This window comes from Scomber scombrus, chromosome 10 (genome assembly GCF_963691925.1).
Source record: "Scomber scombrus chromosome 10, fScoSco1.1, whole genome shotgun sequence".
Lineage (NCBI taxonomy): Eukaryota > Metazoa > Chordata > Actinopteri > Scombriformes > Scombridae > Scomber > Scomber scombrus.
Genome location: NC_084979.1, coordinates 21,747,594 through 21,768,842, shown reverse-complemented (window position 1 = coordinate 21,768,842; position 21,249 = coordinate 21,747,594). Strand labels below are relative to the sequence as shown.

The 21,249-nt window shown below is 41.1% G+C and overlaps 1 protein-coding gene across 1 annotated transcript in view; it reads left to right on the top strand.

Annotated features, from left to right (window-relative positions):
* The window catches only part of LOC133987214 (cadherin-4-like), a 235,213-nt gene that overhangs the window by 204,013 nt on the left and 9,951 nt on the right, over positions 1 to 21,249 (top strand). Inside the window, exons 9-11 of the mRNA XM_062426509.1 lie at positions 5,883 to 6,020; positions 10,410 to 10,595; positions 15,906 to 16,162. Of these exons, the coding sequence (XP_062282493.1) occupies positions 5,883 to 6,020; positions 10,410 to 10,595; positions 15,906 to 16,162 (581 nt within the window). The remainder of the gene's footprint in view (positions 1 to 5,882; positions 6,021 to 10,409; positions 10,596 to 15,905; positions 16,163 to 21,249) is intronic.

Genomic DNA, 21,249 nt, shown 5'->3' with positions numbered 1-21,249 from the left:
TTTTAAGAAAAACATCTGCGCAACTAGTTGAAAAGTCATCAACTCTGCCTCTATCTGATATCTCAAACTAGCCTTGCTAAATGCCTCAGACAAGGAACAAATAGAGCTCCTAGAGCAGCATCACTTTGCTTGACTGGGGATGTGTCATGTTTGTTGACAAATAATGCAGCCCCACCTACCTTATTTACATATTGAGATCCAATCACAATGAATGCTTAACGGAGATAACAAGAATGCTTGTCAATACCAGGTGTAAACACGAAGACTTATGATCAAATGTATTTATCCAGATCACATATCCATTTAATGTTAATACCAGCGTGAAATTGGGGTTGTACCCTGGGGAAAGTGAATGGGTGTTTACCAGCTTGTTTCTCTAATGTTTTGGTCCTTTACAATTAAGACTACATGCCTAAATCCTCAACCCTGAACTTAACCTTCTTACTTACTTCATTTCTGTCTACATTTTTTTGCTGTAACTGCTGTGGTATTGCTGCCTGCTCTTTCAGTTTTCTCAAAGTGCAGACTGTTATTGTTACTCTGGCGATTGCCATCCTATCTATTGGCTCTGTTGGTCGCTGTGTCATGTGAAGTTGGCTTCATCCCCAAAACCTAGGCTCAGTTTGTCTAGGTTTTTTCCAAGAATGAATCAGACACCCCTTGTCTGCCACAGCTCCCACATCACCTGCTAACAACTTGCCGGATGGCCTGTGCGCAGCATCCTGGAAGTGTTATTTACCCACAATATCTCAGTTACATCTGGCCTTAACCTTAAGGAGGTCTTCAGTTACCTTCAAGAAAGCTCCGCTGATGCCCAAGAGTTCAACATGAGCACCGTTAATTTAAACAGCACTCCTCCCAGAGCTAAAGCTACAGAAAAGAGGTGTAATGCCTATACATAAAAGAAACCTTTGCCTTAGCATCTATATATCTGCCAAAGCTACTGTGTATATCCAAAAATTTAATCAGAGACTAGACTGGTCTGTAGCCGACCTGCCCCTAATGAGCTGACATTTTACTGTGCACAAAATTCCAGCCTACTCCATCTGCAGTTTCTTCTCCCACACAACTTCTCTCTTTTTGTAGCACTGCTGTGCAAAAACTGTCCACCTTGAAATTTCCACCTCAGCCAAGAAATTCAGTTTTAAATTCTGCAAGTCATCCATCAACGCAACAGGTGCCTTTTCTCTCAGGATTTATGTCTCCTCTCTGCATTCATTTCAATGAGAATGTTTGTACATTTTCTAACAGTAAATGTATGCATGTGTCTAGTTGGCTTGGATACAGCCTCCTCCGCTCTGTGTCCCAGGAGGTCCTGTCCTGCAAAATTGGCGAAATAAATATGAATCATCTTTGGACTCCAGTGAGTGTCCCAGCTCTCCCAAAGCTCTTTCAAATCACCCTTATAGATGCTTTGTCAATTACTTTATCACCGGTTTTGTTTAAGGATCCTTATCAGGTCTATGCTGGCTCCCAAAAGTGACCCATGTCTGCCCTCAAGGAGCCAGTAGTAGATATACTCAATACCAAATCAAAAAAATGGTTAAAAAGGTATCAGAGTATAAATACCTTAATTCTTCAAGAAACGTGTTCCTTGTTCTACACTTGTACCCACATGTACAAGTGTAGACAATGCTGTGCAAATGATTAAGTCAGCAGGGGTTGCTGCAGGGCTGGGAAAAGCAGACATTGCAGATGTCTTCAATGCCATGCCACTCAACCCCTCGCAATGTCATGTTTGGCATTCAAAGTTTTACTTCTCTGTTAAATTGAAACTTTTGACACCTTGTCAGAAGTGTTTGACTCGATTCTCTACAACACCTGCAAATTCCCATTTGTTAGATTTTTTTATAGTCGATTTTTCCTTGTTCAAGAAGTTAGATGTACCTCTTTCAGAAAAAACAAAAACATAGGCCTCTTATAATGACTTCACGGACGCTTTGGATTCCCTCCAGTATTTTACTGATGCGGCCCCCTCTGTTGGCTTTGGGGGATTTTACAATAATGAATGGTTTGCAGATGTCTGGCCAACTGAAATTTTGTCCCTTAACAATGATTACAAATTCACTGCTCGTTATGAGCTTTACCCAGTTGTCACGAACTCACTATGCAGCAGCAGATGGACCAGGAAACAAATTATGGCGCTTTTTTGATAATTTTGCTACAGTAGAAATAAATAATAAGGGATGTTCAAATATACTAATGATACACAGCCTGGAACGTTTAACTTGGTCATGCATGCATTCTCAATAACGTCATTTTGCGAGTTACTTTCATTCCAGCATGCCATATCCTCCACTCCATCAGATGACTCTCCATTAAGCATGACCACTCCTCTGCAGGATCTTTTGTACTCCTATTACATGAGACTCGGTTTAGTGAAAAGCACAGTTAAAGTCTAAGATTATTATGGTTTTTCTTCTCTTCCTTTTTACCAGTAGATATCTCTGTAGGTTGTGCATTTAAATTGTGCTTTCATTTGAATCCTGCAGTCTTTAAATGCAAAGTATCAAAACCATGCAGCAGGGATTCAGATTCAAATTTGATGCCGAGAACCAGCATCCGAGAGCCTTCTTGGGAATCTTACCATTCAGCTGCTCCTCAACAGCCTTGAAAAAGCGCATCCTCCAGTCAATGATAAAATACTTCCTTTCACTATTTCATAGTGCATAAGTTGGTGTCAAGGTTAAGGCAAGGTCGTTTTTCAGTTTATATTGTTATAATGTTGGAAGCAGTTCTGCAAATGGTCTTCTATAAGTTTCTCAGGTGCGGTGAAAGTAGAACCAGGTTTCTCTCTGTTAATCCTCAGCATGATCTCCCTTTCTCTGGTTTAACCTAAGAAGAGCACATGTACTCTATTTTCTTGAAACACTCAAAGTCAGGCCAAGGCACCCAAATTATCATTATCATCACTACTTTTTGTCCTTTCTCTTCCATGATGAAATTCCTGCCTTATCACTTCTTGACCCATCTGTCAGCAGCCCTGTTCATCAATGATGGTTGCAAACCCTTGAGGTCTTGGTTCTTCTCAAAGCTGTGTGATCTCTGCCCGAGCTGAAGCCTACCCAATGAATGCTATTCCCCTAACCCCCTAAGAACTGGCACAGCTACTGCAGCTCTCCATCTGCCTACCTCAACACTAAAATCCCCAGGCTGCTGGTTATCCTCTGCTTACCAACTTTATGTCAGATTCCATAAGAAAGAGGTCCTGTCCATGCAAAAGTTCATGAGCCCCCTGCACCCCGTAATGCATTAATACATATTTATACCTATTTTGTTGTCTAATTGTATTATTTCATATCTGTTGTCATTGCACTTACAGGAGGACGGCTGTTCACTAGATCTTATGGGGAATGGCCACATAGTGGCTGGTGTGTAGGCCCACAAATAGCAGTTTCACAAGATAGCATAGTCCCCTCATGGCCGAGGAGCTCATGGGGAATGGCCACACAGCAGCTGGTGCCAGGCCCAAACATAGCAGTTTCACTAGATAGAGTGTTCTGTTATTTTCGGAGGAGCTCATGGGGAAAGGCCACACGGTGGCTGGTGCCTAGGCCCACACATAGGAGAACCCTCACGTCAAGAACGTCAGGCTCCAAATCCTTTAGGGGGAAAGATATTTAATCATTACTCCCCAACATTTCATGTAAACATATCTTCAGGGAGCGATGACATTGGAGCCTAGACATCAAACTCAAAATATGTTCTGCTATTGTAATAAACAGTTCAAACATGAGTTGTCTGACTGGAATGGAGTGACGCCTGCAAGCTAGCTCAGAAAGTCCACTCAAGTTGCACTGCTACATACACACATGATATGCCTCACTCTCCACATCATCTACCAAACACGCCCTACTATTTAAGCTGCAAAATTTACCATCCCTCCCTCTGCCTTGTCAATGCCACTGCTGCCCTTCATTGGTATTGCTGCCCACTATTTCAGCTCCACCACCACAACCTCAGCATCCACCTAAAGGATTTGACTAAGGGGGAGTTTAAAAATCACTCCACTACATATCATGTAAACATATGCTTTACTAACATCTTTTGGTAAACCAAATTCTTCTTTACTTGTATAAACTGACTAGATTCTTGTTCTGCTCATGCATGTGGTATGTTCTCAAGCGCTTATTGTGGTCATATTGAATCGAACAAGCCTTAATCTGCTTGGACCCCAATTATAACCCCTGGCAGTTATATTTGTAAACATATTTTATGAATATACTCATACATTCACTTTGTGTTCCTATAACATTTTTCTTAGAGAGCAGAAAAGAAAACTTAGAACTAGAACTTATATACTGTGCACAACTTTCACAGGAAGATGCTACACAGCACTCTGTGGTGCTTCCCCGGTCTACTTTTAGTCAGCACTTTGGCCCTTTGAAACTTTGAAAGTTACTGTGTCTCCCCTCTCTCTCTGTTTGGCTGGGGTGCTGGAGATGTTAGGAACTACAAAAAAACAAAAAAAACCACACAGGCATCTATTTTTGGTAGTCCTCCCTTGCGCCTAAGCTGCATCCCCTGCTGTCTCTTATCCTCTCCTCTGTTCTTCACTTCTGAAATGTCTTCTTCCTCTTCTTTATAAACTCCCACACTGATTCTCATCTAAAGGTTTCCACCGGTCTGCAGTGGACTTTTAAGAGCTTGTTGACAGTAACAGACCTCAGTCCTCCAGAGGAATCCGAGTATTCTGCGGTGTTGTTGCAATGCTGAGAGGTTCAGAGGAGCTCTACATAATTACTCCCTTGTCTAATTAGTGAGAGTGTTGTGTACATGCTGTACACTGGTTGATGGGACAGTCAAGCAAGCACTGCCTCTAAACAAGATATGGAGAAAGAGAGGTGTGCGTGTGTGTATGGTCTGTCTTAGGCTACTTTTGGGGACACATTTAAGGCTTAAGACCAGACAATTGGGAATGGCTTGTCCTACTGGGGACAAAAGCAAGTAGAGGATAGGGTTAAGGTAAGTCCCAATGAAATGATTGAGAGTCTATGTAATGTCCCCAAAAGTGACTATTATCTGATATGTGTGTGTTTATGTGTGTCTGTGGGTGCTCCTGTTTGTGTACGGGTGTTAATGAGGGTGTTTGTACAAGGTTGGAGTTCAGCATCTCGTCTAGCATCAAGATGAGAGAAACTGAGAGGCGCTGTCTAATCCTCACGATGTGGCGTCCTGGCTTAATTGGGATATTTACGCAGTAATTAGCAGGTGAGAGAGACACTGGGAATGTAATTGGGAATCTCAGAGACAAAACCCATTATCCAGACAGTCAGCTCCCAGGCTCTATCCTTCCTGCAGCCCATTAACTGCACCATGGGACAGAAGAAGAGAAAGAGGATGGCGGTGAAGAGAGTGAGGGATGGAGGGAAAAGGGTTAGCAAGGGAGATGTACATCAAGAGGAACAAAAATGCACCCAACTATAAAATAAGAGAACCATATTTTTCAGTTTCCATCGAAGTGACACTGTGTCATCTCAAAAGATGAAATCGCATTCATCATTCCCTCATATTATTGCTCCATAGATAGTCTATTAATCTCTGTCAGTTGGATCATTGTCTTCACATCTGTCCATCAGTGGCACTGAGTAAGTGATGTCTTTGATGACATACCCACGGGGAGGCTTCATAGTGTAGCCTTCACATTGTGTGAAGTCTGGTTACAATCGACTGAGGAGGTTTCAACTCACTCGAATGAAAGACTTCACCTTTATGATTCTGTGTTTCAAATAAGTCCATGAACAGCTGGTATAGAAAAGCACACAGGCTTTTTTTCCCTCTGGGAGTCATAGTCTGTGGTGTGCTGTAGACTTAAGGAAGAGAGAGCTTTTTACTCATGAAAAACTGTTTTTTTCCTTCTTTTCTTTTTTTTGCCCTTACAGAAAGTGTCCCAGTATACCATCATCGTGCAGGCCACTGACATGGAGGGCAACCTGAACTTTGGCCTTTCCAACACGGCCACTGCCATCATCACTGTCACGGACATCAACGACAATCCTCCTATGCTGACCTCCAGAACTGTGAGTTGCTACAAACAAGGGAATGGGAAAGGGTAACATTTCAAAGAAGGAGAAAGTAGGAGGAGGGTGGAAATGATGAGTATGTTGGAGACAAAGAAATAAAACAATGTAGAGAGGGGAAGATATTAAAGAAGAAAGAAGGAATTAGAAGGAGATGGAAATTAGAATGAAAAGGAAGGGAGCGGTGGAAGGAGGGAAGGAGAAAGGAAATGATAACACTGTTATTTCATTACACAGGAAGATTTATACAAGGACAGTTAGGGGGAGGGCTGTGAAGTGCAAAGGGTACTCACTCATTTCCTTGTAGGGGATGCACACACACACACACACAAGGAAATAACTAATCCATGTCATTGACTTTCATCAGCAAGAAAACTAGAGCCAGCAAATTGTTAATGGTTGTTGTCGTGATAGTGATATTTAGAATGATGATTACATTACAGAGGGTCATTATTGAGAATGAGGTAAAAATTAAAAGTCCAAAGTAATGTACTGTACGTAATGTATCACAATTCAGCAGAATCATCACTGACTGAATTAGTGAGGAAGGAGATTTAGTGTTGTTTAAAAGTTGTTGTTCATTCTACTCCCTCTTGGGTTAATCTTATTCTGGACATTTGCAGTTTAAAATGTTCAGGTGAGGTGGCTGCAGTATTTCTTACTGACAGCAGAGAGTGGAAAGGTTCAGATATGTTAATTTTGATTGAAATTCTCAAGAGCAAAAAGGTCTTATTTGATGTGGCAGTAATATGCATTTGTTTAGGGAAGTGAAGAAAAAGTGCCATGGTGGACTCCATTTGTTTGCATTCTAGTTTCATGTTATGATGAAAAATGTCTCTATTTGTCTGTATGGCGTCAGGTGTTCAGGTGAATTATTCAATATGTGTGCTTTCTTGTCTGTAATGAAGAGAGCTTGGGCCTGTTGGGTAGATAAGGTGCTTAGCTCTGCAATAGAAGGAATAGCGGATGAGGCGGTATCAGCAGTGCAGGAGGGTCGGAGTTAGCATTAGCATTTGCCCTGGGGGCTATTAAGACCCTTATGATGATGAGTTAGCATTGGCTTTAAGCATGTGTCAGCCATGGAGCTCATCAGAGAGCTGCTACATCATACACAGCAGGAAATGTACAGAGAAAGGGCAGTTCAGGAAAAAAAGAACACACAGAGGCGAAAAAGAACAAAGAGGGGAGAGGAGTTGATGAGTGGACCACCACGCAGACTGCAAGACGAAAAATGGGGAGAAGAAAAAGTGATGATAGAATGATGGCGAGAGGAGAACGAATGAAGGATTATTTGGTCTCGTGAGCTATTTTCTCCAGCAGCAGTGATAAAGCATAGACATGCCCTGTTGTAAATCAGAGACCTTTCCTGACTCGGCATCCCCCTCTCTGCATTAGATGTCTTCCACTGATGGTGGCGTATTGATGATAGTGGCCAGTAATAGATTAATATTCTCTAACTGTATTCCACCGTGTTTAAGTGCATTTCCATCATCGCCACAGAGGGAAGTTAATACTATCATGGATATTGATGATAAACTTTAGTGGAGGTTTTGGAGCCATGATGAACGAAGCACTTTTACCCACTCCCTTCATAAATCACCCATTTTAGTGGTGGGATAACATAAAAGCCATTTTGTTGAGAATACAGGCCATTATGCAAATATTTACTGTTTGCAATAAACATAGAAATATAAAGTTTGGGGAATTTGTCTTTAATGTTGATGATTAATTTTTCATCACGCCTATCAGAGGCTGGCCTATTTTTCAAGGCGGCAAAGGGTGGTGTCTGTGTACGGATGTGAGGGCTTTGGATGCTTATTCAGGGTGCACATGCTTGCATTATTTCTGTGGCGCAAATAGATGAGATAAAATATAAAAAGTTATTTATCTCTTTTGTTTATGCATACATTATACAGCAGCAATGACTGTATCTCATACGGTATGGGATGTTTTGTATGTAAGAGACCTACAATCATGCAATCAGAGGGATCTCTGTGCAGGATTTACTGCAGTGTTTCTTTGGCCTCCTTCCTACACCGTCCTCACAAAGTTCCTATGATGAAGTTCCTTGTCACTTCTCTCTCTCTCCTCTCACCTCCGCTTGCCTCATTTAGTCTTGCCCCACTGCCAAAATAGTGACAGAAGGGCGAGGGTGTTGGCAAGAGGTGTTTTGTCAAGTGCTGTGAGAAAGCCAACTGCACTTGGTGCCAATCATGATCAAAGAGCCTGCCACTGCTTTCCTTTAGTCCAGCAGTTTGGGACAACATCATGGAAAGAAAAACTACCTGATCAGAGAAAAACTGAAGCTCTGCTGAAAAACACCACAGTACAAAAATCTACTGTTGAAACAAACACCACTGCAGTTCAGCCCCAAAACCACTAAAAAATAGCAGTCAAAGCAGTCAGTTATAAATCATTTAAAGAGTGAAAGAAAGAGAACAAAACCCAAGGCTTTTTCCAAAAATGTATTGACCCCACAAACCCTTAAGGAGAAAACTATAAAGTTGACTGGAGAATAAAAAGAAACTGTTGGTGCTAATATTTCTCAGTTTACTCCTAAGTATAGCCTGAATACTATTAAAGATAGGAAAGCGTATTGTCTCTTAGAAATTGTTCATGTCAACTGCAATTGTCATGTTCTGTTCTTATTTTGTGGTGCTGAAGGGCAACGTAATACCAGAGGATCTCTAACAGCTGAGCGTTGTGATATTTGATGTCAGCAGACCCCCACAGCACACACTTAATTGGTCATATAGACATAATGTAGAACTAGTGAATGTACAGTAGCCTGTATGTGCCAATCCAGGGAGTGAGGGTGATAAAGTTTCTGCTTTTCTGGAGACCTGGCACTTATCAATGTACTTATCATATAATAGACAATATAATTTTAAGTTTAGGGGTTGAAGTTAATTTACTGCAATGCTCTTTGGGAGTCATAGTTGACTTATTGTACCTCCTAAAGTTGTTTCACAGTATTATATGATACCCTTTTTTTCAACACTTTCATTTGCTAATTGATTGTACTGAAGATGGAGTGTGGGTGATGCTTAAACTGCTGTGGAACAAACATTGCCTATGGGACAAATAAATAAAGACATATTTCACCCCAACCCTATCAAGAAATAATGAGAGGAGGAATCATAAACTGGGGTATTGACAATAAGAGCTGTGATAGACCCTTCATAGTCCACCCATCAGATCTGGTTAACACTTGCCCAGTTGTATACTGTTTGCTCAAGGGCCCTTAGGAGCTCAAGAGCCATGTCTGAAGTTTTATTTTATTGAATTGGCATTGGGGCGTCCCTCAACAAAACCACAGTAATAAACCGCACATGCACACACATAATACACTCACACTGACACAAACATATGACAGCCTGCCTACTTATCCAGTGTAGGCAGTGCATCAGGACCACCCGGACTTGTCTGTTGTCTTAAGAATGTCATTGAGTCTCTGAATGACTCTCCTGATGCAGCCCCCTAATCTTCCCGCTGCTGTCGGCTGTTTGCTGTGAGGGTTGCCAGGCAGAGTATTATGGTCCGTTGGAGTGTTTGGTCTGGGGCTTTGCTCTTTGATATCCTACACTCACATAAGCGGCTCAGTGGCTCTTCCACGCCTGTTACCCATGGTGACATTGTGACTGTATGAGGCTACATGCCTCTTGCCTCCAGATGAGGTGAAGGTACGGCATCATGATCACCCTCTGTCCTCGCATGATTAATTAGGAGTTGATGGGTTGCTCGTGTAGGTGGAGCTGCAGTCGACTTGTGTTTTACAGGGTAGCTGTACAGTCATGGCTGTTGTTGGTTCGTCTTTGTGGGCTTTATCCCCTGAGCCTGTGTGGCTTTGATCAATCCCCACTATAACAGACACATGACAGACGGCGGCTCACTCCTCATCAGGCTTATCAGGACAAAGCACATGTGTTTGTACAGCAAGGGGACAACTGAAAGCTACTCGTATACCCTCAAACAGCTGTTTTAACCCTCCCCACTGCTGAATACTTACTGCTCATCCCCTTTCTCCTTCTTTGTCACTTTGGCTTTCAAAGAACTAGAATATTATTTCTCATCAAGGATGGGGAACACTGAAACTGGAACAACACTCCTGTGTGCATGTGTTTGCTGGTGTGCAACTGTGTTTATTGCGTGTTTACTACTCAGCAGTGGGAAAGCAGTATCGTCAAATTTACTCTACCTGAAAACCTGAAATGAGTACTGCCTCTATTGAGGAAAAAAATGAAAAGAGAGAAAGGCACTCAGTGGCTTTTTATAGAAATGTCAACACTCAAATGGCTCAATAGATCCCCAAAGACCTCAGCTACAGTCACAATAAAGATATTTTGAAGCAATATATCACAAAGTAACATTTTACTCTACGTTTTACAGTTTTCTGGTGAGGTCCCAGAGAACCGAGTGGATATTGTGGTGGCTAATCTGACTGTAATAGATGCCGACCAACCACACTCCCCCAACTGGAATGCCATCTACAGAATCATCAGTGGAGACCCATCCGGGCACTTCTCCATTCGCACCGACCCTGTAAGCAACGATGGCATGGTGACCGTTGTCAAGGTAAGACATCACTCTATCAGACCATGCTCAGCCTCTGGCCTTATAGAGGTCACTGTAAAAGTCATTTATTTTTCTCTGTTGAATGTCAGATCCCCTCGGATTTAGTCAAGAAATAATAATAGACTACAGAGTTAAATAGGGACAGGCTGGGGTCTGTGCCTTTCAAATGCCCCTTATTGTCCAAATGAGGAATTGTAGGCTGCTGCGCCCTTTAGAAACAGCTCATACAGTACACTCACACAGACTTAAACACAATGGCTGGCGAGGCCTCTGTAGCAAATGAGTTATCGATTTCTCAATTACAAAGGCAACGGTTTTTATTCACTCATAATGTTCTAGCTGCTGTGGTAAATGACAGCAACAAGAAAGCTTTGTCTTGTAACAGACCGCTATGTTAGCATTCAACCTCTCAGACGGAAGATGTCCAGAGGGTTTTAATCCATTTACCAACAGGAAAAAATACAGAAAATGGACAGTAATAGAGTGTAGATGTGCGTCCTGTTGCCTGGCCTCCCCATAAATATATTCCAATAAAGAAAACAAAATGTATTATCCCAACACGTGTCTTGTACTGATTTTTGCCAATTCTTTGCAGGAAACAGTAAACCTCTACTGCGTGCATTACAATGTATCGTTGATGTCCTCTGCTCTGTCTAGTGGTCAGTTAAATGCATTGCTCCAAGGAGGCCAGCTTTGCCTGGCTTCCCTTGGTGAAAAATAGTTGAAGTTTTAGCCAACAGATTGAGGCATTGCCTCCTGTTTGATAAGTCAAGCTGTTCCTTAAACAACCCATGCAACGAAGTGTTGTTGATTTGGCAAACGTTTCTAACATCAGTGAGTCACCTATGTTTAGCAGTAAGTAACCTTTGTTTTGATAATGTTGGTTGTTGTTTTTAAAAAATATTTTCTTGTTATAATTATTATTGTTATTTTGCAAAAAGGTTACATACATAATTTATATGTAATTTGGGGAGCATGATCACTTAATTGTTGTCTTAATTACTTAATTCTGTTACTGTACAGAAACGGCATCCACTCTTATCACAAGAGGTGCATAGTTTCTGTACTAGTGCCACCCACTGGGCCATTATAGCAACATAACGCAGTAACAATGTGTTAATATCCAATTAATTGTAATATTTATACACAACCTTCAGCTATGTATTTATTCTTTAGATAATGAGAAGAAACTCAGAGGCAGCATCATGTTGTGTATGATAGTCCATGTGTCTTTGAGCAAATCGTACTGTTTCTTGTTGATTGCAGTCATATTGTTGGAGATGTCCCATCATAGGGGTATGCACATAATTCCTCTGTAACTGAATACCAGTGGCTATGGCTGTGAGAAGTCTACACATGTGTCGAACAGTATTTGGAGACAAAAAATAAATCGCATCTCGTTTAGTTTTTTATTCCACTAAAGTCTTGTGAATGCTAAGAACAGAATATAAAGGCGCATGTGAAGCATTACCTCAGTGAGGGCACTCATTCATTTTAGTTTGTGAAGGCAAGTAACTATCATATATCCATGTGATTATATTCAGATTTTATCACCATATGATCGCCATTATATGACGATATGATCTCCATACCAAGGTGACTGGCTTCCGCAGTAATATTTGCCACGAACCACCACTGGTTGCCTCAGCCTTCAGGATTTGTATTTGTGTGTTCATCCATGAGTGTCTCACTGTAAATGTGTTCATCATGTCACATGTGGTTTGTAGAAATAACTTGTTTATTGGCATGACCCTGAGGACCCGGGGGTATTCTTCTCTCGTGTATGTGACTTCTGCAAATCTCATCTCCTATCCTACAATAATGTTTGAAAAACAGCAATAACATCTCCCTATAATTCCCACAGCACCCTGAGCAATGAGCATTGGCATTTTGCTTCTCTTCATTATCTCTAGATGACTGCCTTTTATAATCCATTCCTCGCACTCCCTGATGTAAAATTCAGCAGGCAGCCGGGTAGCCATAAGCTTCCATCAAGACCCATGGGAGGTTATCTGGGAATCATAAAATAAGAGACAGGACACCCCCTGGGAAGAATGAGAAATAGACTGTCTCAACAAGTAAACAGAGAGGCTTTGGCTCGCTTCAGGGAAAGGGAGCTGGAATGGTTCACATCAGACAACATGAGATAGGTAAAGTCAAGAAGCCATAAAAAGGTGCTACATTGGAATTCCTATTTTTACTAAGGTATCTGCGAGTGGTAGCACAGGCACATCGAATCACACTGACAACCAGGTATGTGGCAATCTCCCACAAGGGTCCTGAGTTCTTCTGTAAATAAGGGCTAAGGTCTTAACCAGAACATCTCACGCATTTACATCACTCTTTGGAGAGTTTATGAGATGGCATTCTCATTTTGGCGCATGGTAATAGAGCCAGTAGACAAACAAGCATGCGTAAATAAATAAAAAACACACAAACAGAGCTGCTTGTTTCGAATGAGTCATTAAGATATGTAAATCACAGCTTATGATAAGCACAGTAGACGACAGGGGGTGTGGAGGGGAAGAGTGAAGTGAGGCGAAGATAGATTTCCGAGGATTGTGAGATACAGACGGCAGAGAGCATAGATCACAGTGAGTGTTGGGGGGGCAAAGGTGAGAAGACATGGGGATAGGAGGTTGGAGTATGGTGGAGCAAATTAGGTAAAAGGAAAAAAGAGGAACGAGTATAGCAATACAGAGGAGATGTAGGATGTAGCATGGGCAAAAGATGGAAGTTGTGTTATTGACCTCTCACCCCTTTGGTTTCCCTCAGGGCCTGTGTGAGTGTCTATGTGTTTTTTGGTTAGCCTACAGCTATACTCTAGACCCCCCTGTGCTCTGAATACCACTGGCTGTAGATCAAAGAGCCTTGAGCGTGTTTAGCCTGCAAATGGGTTTCCAGTGCACCATGGGGTCACACATGAATACACATCCGTGTGCTTACATTTACTCATACCTATGTGCGTGCACATACAAGCTATAACACTAACTTACACGCACTCAAACACATCCACTCCAGTGCCCTTGTCAACCAAGCTGCCTGATTACAAATGCTTTTTAATATCAAAGCGATGCTACCACTGTCCACTGATAACACTCAGGCAATGCACCATACAGATGTGCTCAAAGTCATTAACATCACTATCACACACCACAGACACAAGCCTTGCGGCGGTAATCATCATCTGCCTATTTAGAAAGGTGCCAGCAGTACCTACCAGCAGCATATTTGTTCTCTTTTTTATTTCTTTGCTTGTTGTTGTTGTCATTTGAACCTGATCGTGTAGTCTTCATTAGGGGAGCACGGAACTGTCACTCTGGTTTAGGCTCAGCTGGCAAAACACCCTGTAGATTACACCTAAACACACCCACACACACACACACACACACACACACACACACACACACACACACACACACACACACACACACACACACACACACACACACACACACACACACACACAGACTCGTTCTAAAAGCAGAGCAATGACAGCACCTGAATAGTCTCAGCCCTGCTAACTCTTCTCAGGATGTGTGTATGTGTGTGTGTTGGTTGTTTTTTGTAGAAAGAATATGAGTCCAATTCATCAGGGAACCACTTGACATAGCATCTGTTCGTATCATCCAGAAGGCTCAACATAGATTCCCTGGCCACAGGCGGAGAAAGAAACATTGACAGGGGTTTTAACACTACAAAGAACATAATATTCACAGTACACACTTGAATGCTTGAATTCTTGACAAGCTTTGCATATAAAAAGGAATAATGGTAATAATGGTGTTTTAATCACTGTCCAAATGAGATAAGAACATTTTTTTCTTGTTATATTTTTCCCACTAAAAAGGCTGGATAAAATTATGTGTACAGGAGGACATACTCAATACAATGCAATACAGTGATAATTATGCAATAAACAACATATAAATATAGATAATAATGTAATGTCATATAATGTAAAACAGTCATTGTGGTGATTATTCACCTGTGCGATATTCTGTAACGCTGTTATTTGTGGTGGAGTAGTACTGGATTGTATTACAGGAGTTCTTATTGTGTGTACCTGCTTTATATTTTTTATACTCTACTAAAATGTAATTTTAAACACATTTCCTGCATTTCTACACCATTTAACATCTGGGAAGAGAAACAACCACCTGCACTAGTTAGTCCAGATTAGTTAGATTGAGTGTGCTATGAAAACCAAGAATTCATCAAGAACAGTATATAATTGGGTAGATCAGGACAAGAAATGGTTATTAGAAAAATGGCTATTTCATGTTTGATTTTTTTTTTTTAATCTTCAAATTACAACAAAGTACAAACAATTTGGAAGAGTGAAATGGTCTCACAACAACTATTTAATTCCAATCCCATCTGTTTTATTTTACACACTGGTTCTAGTGGTAAGTATTCTCACTAGCAACACTAGCTGATATAGTTGTAATGTTATACAGGAAATATTAATCATAACTTCAAAAACAGATCATTTTAACCTTTATTATTTCAAATCCAGGGCTATTTTAATGCACAACTCATTGGACTTGTGCAAGACATCAAAGGGCCATTTTAGTCAAGGACTAGACCTTACTGTGAAACCACCCCGTAGAGTAAACGTGCACTTCTTTACCCTGTATGAGAAAATTAGAGAAAAATCATAATAATGAAAGCACAGTACAGAGCGCCTGGATGAAAGGAGAGATCATTAAACAGAGGTGCGTAATCGTATTTGAAAATAATTCCATCCAAAGTCTGATTATAACTTAAACTAAAGCAAAGTAGTCTGTAGATGTTTAAATGAGTCACTGAACTGCTGAACATTTAATTGTTTGTTAATTCAGACACTTTCAGGCTGTAAAGAAAAGCTCTGTCTCTCTCTGTGCTACCAGTCTGTTCTGATCAATCAGTGATGGGTTATACTGAACTAACTACAGGCTTGTTACTTGTTTTTGTCCGTTGCTGAAATTTGAAAAATAATCATTGATATAGACTGCTTCAACATAATCACCTGATTGTGGGGACTGTGTGATGATACAAAAAAGCGGGGTAGCAAAACCATAACTTCAAAATTGAATAATGGAGATGCATTTGCTCCAGTTGCTCCAGTGCTCAGGCGCATATAACTAATGACACGGTTTGATCCCAATTTGATCCTTCATACTACAGTAAATCAAATTATCTACAAATGCCTTGACTGTTTACCAAGAGAAGGACTGAAGGCCAACAGCTTTATAATGTTTAAGCCACTTTAATTCAATCAAACCTTCTCCTCTCTCACACTGATTAACTCTTCCTTCCATCCTCCAGCCAGTAGACTTTGAGATGAACCGTGCCTTCATGCTGACGGTGGTCGTGTCCAACCAGGCCCACCTTGCCAGTGGGATCCAGTCCTCGCTTCAGTCCACAGCTGGGGTCACCATATCTGTCCAGGATGTCAATGAACCCCCTTACTTCCCTACGAACCCGAAACACATCCGCTTTGAGGAGGGTGTCCCTGCTGGTACCAGCCTGACAACCTTCTCAGCCTCAGATCCCGACCGACTACAGATGCAGCAGACAATCAGGTAGAGTGGATACAATAGACCAAATTTTGGGTTAATTCTGACATTTTAATCTTAAATCTTCTAGTGCAAAGTCATTTAGATCCAGTTAAATAGGTTATAATACATATGGTCAGCCAAAAAACGGATTCTCTGATTGAGCTTTCAGGTCTCGCTAGCTGCATTATGAGTACACTTCTGGCAGAAATCCCTCCATATGCACCAGCAGCAGGCTAAAGAGCTTCTTGGATAGGTTCCATGTCAGTAGTTAGGGGTCAAAGTTCAACAAGGGGGCTATATTTTGGCATTACCCATCCCTCAAAGTCTTACTGTGCGAAGTTTACGAGCCAGCGGAGAACTCTGAGTAAGGAGGATAAGAAGGTTAATAGGGAGTAATAGCCTCTGGTGTAATCAGAAGTGTGTGCATTCTGTAAATTGCATGAGCACATACATGCAGGTGAACACACAAACATACACACACACATACACATACAGTGAGAGAGAGAGAGAGAGAGAGAGAGAGAGAGAGAGAGAGAGAGAGAGAGAGAGAGAGAGAGAGAGAGAGAGAGAGAGAGAGAGAGAGAGAACAGGAGAGATGGAGGGAGGGGGCAGAATAAAGAGAACATCTGGCTCAAGCCCAAATGCCTGACACAGCATTATGCCCACCTGCAGTGTTCTTTCTCTGCTCTAAGCCTCTCTGGGTTTTAAATGTAAACCAACCTTAAATGACCAGCAGACCTTTCCTCAGTCCTGCTGTCAATTTGACAGTAGCAGTGACTGCATTATGGCAAACTTAGAGGTAATCTATTAAGTACGCTTTGCTTAGTATTGATGCTGCAAAGAGAGGCCATTACACACTGCAGGATCACATGTGTTTCCACTCATGCTCTTGTGCAGAGTGTCCATATAGATTATAGTGAGTTTATTGGTGTGATTTATAACTGGCACAGTATAGTACAGCAATTGAGTTGATAACACGGCTGTTTGGTGTGACATTAATGCCACCTCCTTTCAACCCTCACACTCCACCAGCCCCTTCCTTTCCCATTTTCTCTGGGGAAAGGATCTAAACAAATTTCCCAGTTAATTTCACAGCAAATGAGAGTAAATTGGGTGTACATTATAATTTAGGAAGACGCCAAAGTCCCCAGCTGGGCTCTCTCTCTCACTCTCTTTCTCTCTCTCTCTCTTTTGCTCTCTCTATCCCCATTGAATTTACTATGACCTCGTTGGTCTCCTCTCTGCTTTTCCATGACCAGTGCAAGACTGCAGCTCTGCATATCTTGGAATTAAGTTAGCCTTTTACAAGCATGCTGTGGTCTATTACAATCTCCTTAAGACAAGCACAATCTCCTTCCTCTGCGATGACCATGTGAGGAAGCAGGGCTGTAGAGATGGCAAATCCTCCACAACATTAATTTGCATCCATATGGATAGGATCACTGTCAATCCCCCTGCTTTACACCAGTTTCATAAAAGGTATCTATTCTAATGCAAGGACAGCAATACTTAATTTTAGAAATCCTTTAATTTTATACCTATTCTCCTTAAAATATGTGTTGTAATTTCCAGGTATTTAACAATTATTTTTTTAGGATATTCTACAGAGAGGGTGGTGCAATTTGGCAAAGATAATAAGAAAAAAAAAGGAAAAAGCGCAAAGTTGGTAAATACCCACTCATTATATTTGAGTTCATACTGTTGCTAATTTGCATTTATTAATTTGATTCGTAACAGTTCTTTAACAGACAGAAAATACTTAATAGTGTGTAGTTGTGTATGTCAAATGATATGTTGGCATATTAGACTGGTATAATGATTGAATGTGCACGGTAACACTTTATTTTACGGATCTTTCACTTTTCTAGTAATTTCCGGGATTTTTTTTCAATATTTTCTTAAGTGCTGTGTGACTGTCAAATCTTTACACATTTCTTTGAAAGGGTTATCTAACTAGGTAGTATACTGGAAATGTGCTCATTATTGAGATTGTATTTTTTTGTTTATATTAGGTTGTTTAAGAAACAACCTAATATGCTAATATGGAGTTTGACACACAAAACTCAGCGGGTACTTACCAACTCAACCACTTTCTCTGTTTTTTCATTTAATTTGTGCCAGATGCACCAACCTCTCTGTAACCTAAACAGTCAGACAAAATACCTGCAAACAACTCAGAAACGTTCCAGGAAATTAGTACAAAATCAAAGGACCAGCAAAATATAGCGATACTGCAAGGACACTGATCGCAGCTGCTCCCTCTGTGTCTTAAATCCTCATTATTATGAAGAAACATTCGTGGGCTCATTCTTTCCAATGAGCTAAAAATGTTTGCATCACCTTATAAAACTTTCACCATCAAACTTTCATCACACGGACTTGATCTCAGTGTAGATACCTTCAAATCCCATCAATCAAGTTGTAAGCTGACACGACTGTTTGTGTGGGAGTTTGGAAGAGACATTTAAATGTGACAGTGCACTTTGTGTTACATGTAATTTATGGCGTACGTCTTTGCATATGACAAAGAGCTGTATGTCTTCAGAAATAGATGGTGGGGATACATAAAGCAAAGAGAGATGAGGAGAAGATTTAGAGGGAGACGTTAAAGAGAGTAAGCTGAAAAAAGACTGAAGGCACCATGGAGGGGGACGAGTGGGGGCTGAGGATGGTGAGCTGACTCCAGGTCAAGGTTTGAAGTTGACAGGTGCTTATCAAAGGAGGGACAGACTGACAGTGTCCTGTTGGGGATGGGAAGAAGGCAACATGGACAGGAGCAAGGTGAGGGGGAGATGGGAGGAGTGAGGCATCATGCATCACCTGTCAGATATCCGACCAGGAAGGTCGAGACATAGGACTGGAGACACTGGCATAAATGATTACCCAAACCGCCTTGGCTAAGCTTGAGACATGCATTTTTCATCCTCAGGGTCGGGGGTTTGAAAAATAAATGTCATACCTCTCCCTGCTGCTTGCTAAGATCACTAACCTGCCAGGCCTAATCATACATCCAGCTACACTCACACACCAGCCTACTCCCAAGTGGGAGAAACCTTTGGATAGAGGAGAGCTCGGAAAAGCATTGGAAATAAGGACTAGTAAAACTTTCACACAGAGTATAACATTTTTTTTTATCATTTCAAAATAACACTAGAGTAAACAAGAACTGTTTACCAAGAGAATAAATTGGCACAGCACTTCATTAAAAAGCTAGTGATGAGGTCTTGCCAATTGCCAACAGTAATGTTGACAGTTGGGACTTGTAATCAAAAACACTGTGGGTGCTTTCAGAGGCATCATTCTAATGGCCAAAGTAGCCTTATTGTTTACTGAGCACCATCAGGAAAAGTAAGCAAAAAGGGCTGTTTGAAGCACAACTTATCTGGAGTTTTCCTTACGAAAAGGATTAATAATGCAGAGGACAATTCACTGTGTTGGAAATTAGCTTGGCTGCAAAGATTGTTAATTTAAGACTTAATTTGCCTTATATAAGGTTTAATATATCTGCAGTGAGGAGTGTTTAGGAGACTTAATTAAATGGGGTGGTGGACAGAGCCCTCTGCTTTGGGAGCAGACCTTTGCGTTACATCTTTTATCATCGGAGGCCATGCAACTTGTGTTATCATGCGGTGTGGTTGGGAAAGAATAGACTCTGGTGGTATTTTATAGCCCATTATGAAGGAAAAAAACTATCTAATTTCTCCACTGTCTTTTAAATACTCTGTTCCTGAATTTTCAGGGTCAGCTAACCCAACAAAAAAAAAAAAGTATTTTCTCATTTACTTAGTGCTGTCACTTAACTCAGTGGTGTCTAGTCATAGATAGTTTCGCAATTTGGGAAATGCATTTATTCATTTTCTTGCCAAAAGTTAAAGAAGAAGCCCAAATTATCTCTTTGCTCTTGCTCTTTACAAGCCATCAAATAAACGCAATTCTCAAAATTTTGAAATATTCATAACTTTAACAGCAACATTGTTTTTGTTGTCGTTGTTTTTTCCAGGGACAATGTCCTGTTACTCTGGATAATTCACCCAACCCGACATGACAGTTGTTTAGAAGTACTTACACCTGAAGAAATATCCCCTTTGACAACAGTGTGTTATGTGGATTATTACAGGTCGGCTGGCGCACTGCTTCTGGAAAAGTTGGATTATTTAAAATGTAGGTTTTTCAATGCTTTGAGTACAACAAAAGCAATTCCATTCATCTCATTGTATTGCAGGTATGGCAGAAATATCAGACACGGATATCTAAAAAACAATTATCTGCAGAGCTAGATACCAGAGAGGCTAAGTGATCTTTTTAAATATATATTTAAACATACACTATATATGGATATAAATATATATATTCTTTATCAGTATAACTTTTTTTCCCACCTGCTGAGTGCAAACAGAACTGGTTTGTCTGGCCTTCAATGGGAGGACTCTGAACACTTTTGGCATGGCAAAGCCTAGAGAGATACAGTTGGACACACAATAGCAGTAGGTATCAAGTTAGTCTTAATGAGGCGATTAAAACCAGATCATACAGCCATGCTGCTACTTCCGAATGTCACCTCTCCCTGTCCCTCTCTCCACTCCCACCCAGTCCTGATCATTTCCCTCACCCTTTTATCCCACCCTCCCACTGTGATGGACTCACTGTAGTCCTGGTGGTAATTTCACAGTCCACCACTTAGTGGCTGTGGGCTTGGCTAGTCTGTGTGAAACCGTTTAGAGTGTGGGAATGTCATCTCTGTGATCCCCTTCCCCACACTGCGCTACGCCTGGGATCATGCCCACTGCCTGCTGGGAAAATCCCACCGCCCTCACTGCAGGAGAGAGATTATACTCTCTGTCCACCCCATACCCCTCCATACCACCACCCACCCCTCCAGGCTTTCATTCTCCTCCATGTACTGTAAGTAGAAATGCACATGCAGTATTTAATCGAACTCAAATAAACAAGTGGGCTGTATACTGACATTAAGTACACTAGAATTCAAAGAATATAAAAGCAACGTTAAGGTCAAATCCTTTTCATTTTAGATGGATTTAAAAGCTGGAAGTGCTTGTCACATAGCAACATGACCTTACTGCCCAAACTGGCATTCATTGGGGGAAAAAATT